This window comes from Antrostomus carolinensis, unplaced genomic scaffold (assembly GCF_000700745.2).
Source record: "Antrostomus carolinensis isolate BGI_N321 unplaced genomic scaffold, ASM70074v2 scaffold52601, whole genome shotgun sequence".
Classification (NCBI taxonomy): Eukaryota; Metazoa; Chordata; class Aves; order Caprimulgiformes; family Caprimulgidae; genus Antrostomus; species Antrostomus carolinensis.
In genome coordinates this window covers 5,550-10,069 of record NW_010297227.1, presented here as the reverse complement: position 1 = coordinate 10,069, position 4,520 = coordinate 5,550, and the positions used below count along the sequence as shown (strand labels likewise).

Here is a 4,520-nt window from a genome sequence, read left to right as displayed (position 1 = left end):
GACTGCCATGACTTCTCAAATATGGTGGATAATGTCTTTGCAACTTCATCCACCAGTTCCCTCAGGACTCACGGAGGCATCCTATCGGGTCCCATGGACTTGTGCACCTTCAGGTTCTTTAGGTGGTCCCAAACCTGATCTTCTCCTACACTGGGCAGTTCTTTATTCTCCTGGACCCTTCCTTTGCTTTCTAGGACTTGGGCAGTGTGGCCCAAGCCCTTGCTGGTGAAGACTGAGGCAAAAAAGTCGTTGAGCACCTCAGCCTTGTCAGTGTCCCAGGTGACCAGGTCTCCCATTTCCTAGTGGGATGCTAGAGTTCAAAACTAACACCTGCGACTATACCTGGCGATCAGCAGGCATGCAGTATATAGAAGTCACAGCACATAAACTCATGTTTACAACCAGGAGACTGGCAGTAAAAATACACAACAGATTTTTCTGTGAGTTAAAGAAAGAATTACTACATGAATTCTAATGTTTTGCTTTTTTGCAATTTAATCTAGGTCAACACTATCTGAACTCAGATTGTAGATAATTTTACAATGACCTATATATTCATAACTGGTTGAATAAAGAACAAATTATTTTTATCAGTACTTATGATACAGTGCTGCTCTTCTCTCTGAGTCTCCACTGACAATTTTTTTTTTCAGTTGATTGCAGCTTCAGTCAAGGGGTCTGCGACTGGAAACAAGATGCTGATGATGACTTTGACTGGAATCCTGCTGATCGAGATAGAGGTATTTAAGTATCTGTGTTGTAGCTATGCTTTGATTTGATGTCTCACCCTCTCCAAAAAAAGGGGGATGGAGGGGAAAACATAATCAAGAATTAGCTTTCCTATGAGGGGTTTATCTTTATAAAAGAAAACGGAGGCAGAGAATGTTTGGAGTGGAAATTTTTTCTTTGAAATATCCAGTGGCAGCTGATAGTCAGCAACATATTTCAACACAAATGAAACAAAACAGGAGAAAAATTATTAGTATGTAACTGTTCATAATTGCAAGGTACAAGGCAATGGAAACCTTATTAGTTATGCATTGTGTCTCTCCAAGACTGGTACAGCATTTAACCACGCATCTGCCATGTAGATGGATGTGGCAATGTAGTCACTCCTATGGCTTAGACAGCACTGTGATAACTGCTCAGAAATCTCAAACACTGCAAGATGAACTAGTGATGGCATTCCTCAGAATGAGCCAAGGGCAGGGGGCTATTCAAGAACAACTGATACCTGACCTAGTACCAACTGCAGGCCTGCTAAAACCTGAGAAAGAGCTCTACGAGTGCAATGTGTGACTGCTCTGCTGGTGTATATATAAAAGTGTGGCTGAAGAAACTTGTTTGAAAGGATGTGTCTTCCCCTGTGGCACAGGAAATGTTGCAGAATCACAGAATGGTAGGGGTTGGAAGGCACCTCAGGAGATGATCTAGTCCAGCCCCCCTGCCAAAGCAGGTTCCTTACACCAGGTTGCACAGGAAAGCGTCCAGGTGGGTTTTGAACATCTCCAGAGATGGAGACTCCACAACCTCTCTGGGCAGCCTGTCCCAGAGCTCTGTCACCCTTACAGTAAAAAAGGTTTTCCTTAAGTTTGTGTGGAACTTTTGGTGCTCCAGTTTTTGCTGGAAGAAAACCACAAGCTGTTGCAGAAAAGCAGAAACTGTTGCAGTAGGGACTGGTGGATCCTGCAGATCTTGCAGGCCACTTGCTTCAGTTCCTACACACATATTCTCTCCCTCTTCCCTCACAGTCTTTCCATCCCAGTCTTTCTTCACTAATCCTTCCTCTCCTGCTCCTTTTCCCCAAGACCTTACCCTGACCTTACTTCATCTCCCCAAACTTATATCTGCTGATTGTGACTTTATTTATGGGCCCAGATGTGTTATCCTTTTATCACTTAGTGTGTATCTGTCATGTCATTTGTCCTCCAGCATTTGGGGAATAAGCTATCAGTTCCTTTATGAGTTTGTCATCACTGCAGAGGACAGTGGCGAGATACCGAGCTAACTCAAGTACTGGAAATGGTCTGACCACAGAGGCAAAGCAGCATGTTTTAGGCTGTTGCATTTGAAGGACTGAGATAGTTTTACCTTTGAAAGACAGTGCAAGGAAGAATGACTGTAATTGCCAGTGAAATATGAAGTTATCTCCTCTATAAACTGATCTGACTTCCAACAGTGCAAGCTCATTCCTTGCAAAGTACACTCCCTGCTGCTTTTCTCCAGTGTGATTTTAAATTATTCAAGTAAAACAGCATCCATGTATTTTCTCAGCAAATATATATTCAGTTTGCTAATAAATAAAACAAGTCCATTAAAGATGTGTTTTCCTCTTTTTTTTTGATACAAGGTGATGGGTACTACATGGCAGTTCCGGCTTTTGTGGGGCATAAGAAGGATATGGGGCGTCTAAAACTTTTCCTCACCGACCTCAAACCAAGGAGCAGCTACTGCCTGATTTTCAGTTATCGGCTTGCTGGCGAGAGGGTGGGGAAACTTCGAGTGTTCCTGGCAAACAAAAAAACTGCTCCTGCCTGGGAGCAGAACAACGGAAAAGATGAAAGGTGGAGAACTGGAAAAATAGAGATATTTCAGGGGGCTGAAACAACCAACAGTGTAAGTATAACTTAATTTATAAACCAACTACCATAACCAACAAAGCATCTTAATTTCCTAATCCTGAAGTGTTCCACCAACTGCTTTATAGGCATTGCTTACTGGCAATTGAAAGGCTTATCCGCAATGGAAAACAGGAGCACACATTTTAGGAGGCAGAAAAGTTATTATATGGTTGTGAATTCAGAACTGAATTACCCCAGTTGGTTAGGACACTGATGCCAGTAATCCTAGCATTTTGTAAAAAAACTGCATCAGATCAGAAATTCACACAAGCAATCAAAATCTCTCCTTAATATCTCATGCAACAGAAGCATATATACATGCCTGGAAAAATGAAAATTTTCTGTTTCATAGAAGAGGATGCTCTCAGACCACACTAAAGCAGACCATTACAGCAAAAGGAAGCATCATGTATAATCAAGTGTGGACAATCACCTTAGGAGCAGGACATACTAGCCAACAGGGAACTCTGTGCACTGATGTGTGCCTGAAAACTGCCTCAATCAGGACTTCAGCAAGTTTCTCCTTTGAATTCTAGGGCTTGGTTTTCATTTATGTGACTGAACATTGTCACTGCTGTGTAAAGGCTTCTACTGTAGAGCTGAATACTTTAAATGAAATGCAAGCCCCTTTAAAGGTTCTTTGCAGTGCTGGAATAATGTAGAAAAGACATTACATAAATGAGAATCAGACTATAAAATAAAAACTCAGGCATGCTATTCATAAAAATGAGCCTACTCTCTCTCTTTATAGTATACATACTATATATATACATACTATGTAGAGAGATTAAATATATAGAGTATATACGCCCAAAAACTAAGGATCCAAATATATAAAAAATGAACAGTTGTAATGTCTTCAAGAAAAGTAGTGCACTAGCATCACATACTGTGATAAAACTGCATTATTAAAATCGGCTTTCACAGAGTTTGCATTTCCTTTGTACAATGAAAATAAGTAATCTTATTAAAGGAATCCATTAGGTATTGTAAATCTGTGCAGATTTACACAGACTCTAAAAACTGCAAGGATTTAAGTCATTAAGTCCTGTATTGTGATAAAGCATTACTCAGATTTAGCATTATAGCTAATTAACATTAAGAGTTGCTAAATGGTTGGATAATCTACTTTTTCTCTGTTAATACGTCTCTTTTCTTATGACAGGTCACTTTTGAATCAGAACGTGGGAAGGGCAAAACTGGAGAAATTGGAGTGGACAATGTTATACTAATTTCTGGTCTATGCCCAGAAGATACCTGATAATGGATATTTGAGTATAGTGGATTTAATCCTATTTTAAATATTTGCCTTACTAGTAGTGTATTTTTGTATCATTTTATAAAAAAACCCCAAACCTATTAAAAATGTGCCTTGAACTCAATGCAGACAGAAAAACTGACAGGTGCAAGATACGGGGTACACTTTTTGCTGAGTTATTCTAATTCTACTACATGCTTTGAGTGTAGCACTACTGTATTTTATAACTCAAGGTCAGGGTTTCTAAAGTATTATTTGTCTAGCTTTTTTTACAAATTCTACATGCTTTCATTCCTTAAAATTATTTTCAAGGCTATTCTTAAATCTTCTATTTCATTTCTTCTACTCCACAAGAACATAAAGCAGTATTTAACAGGATGTTACTATTCTAGTGATGTAATTTTAAGTTCTTACTTAGTGTGTAGATACTCCATCTATTCAACAAGTAAGAAGAAAGAGAGGAGCTTTATTTCCTTTTTGATAAGCAAGTTGTATGTGGAGTCATGTCTTTGAGGAATATTTTCATTACTAATAAAGTATGTAAAATACCTTGTTTGTCATCGGTGTCTTTGAGTCACACAAATCACTGTTTAGAAATGATCCCTTTATAGTTTTATAAACATTTAATGTTTATCATTAAC

The 4,520-nt window shown here is 38.9% G+C and overlaps 1 protein-coding gene across 1 annotated transcript; it reads left to right on the top strand.

The window, feature by feature from the left end:
- Positions 1-653: 653 nt before the first annotated feature.
- Positions 654-3,970, top strand: LOC104519415 (epidermal growth factor-like protein 6; the record flags this gene model as incomplete). Its single annotated transcript, XM_010178502.1, has 3 exons — positions 654-740; positions 2,351-2,616; positions 3,787-3,970. Coding segments are annotated over 3 exons (449 nt in total), but the record flags the coding sequence as incomplete, so codon positions are not given.
- Positions 3,971-4,520: the final 550 nt, after the last annotated feature.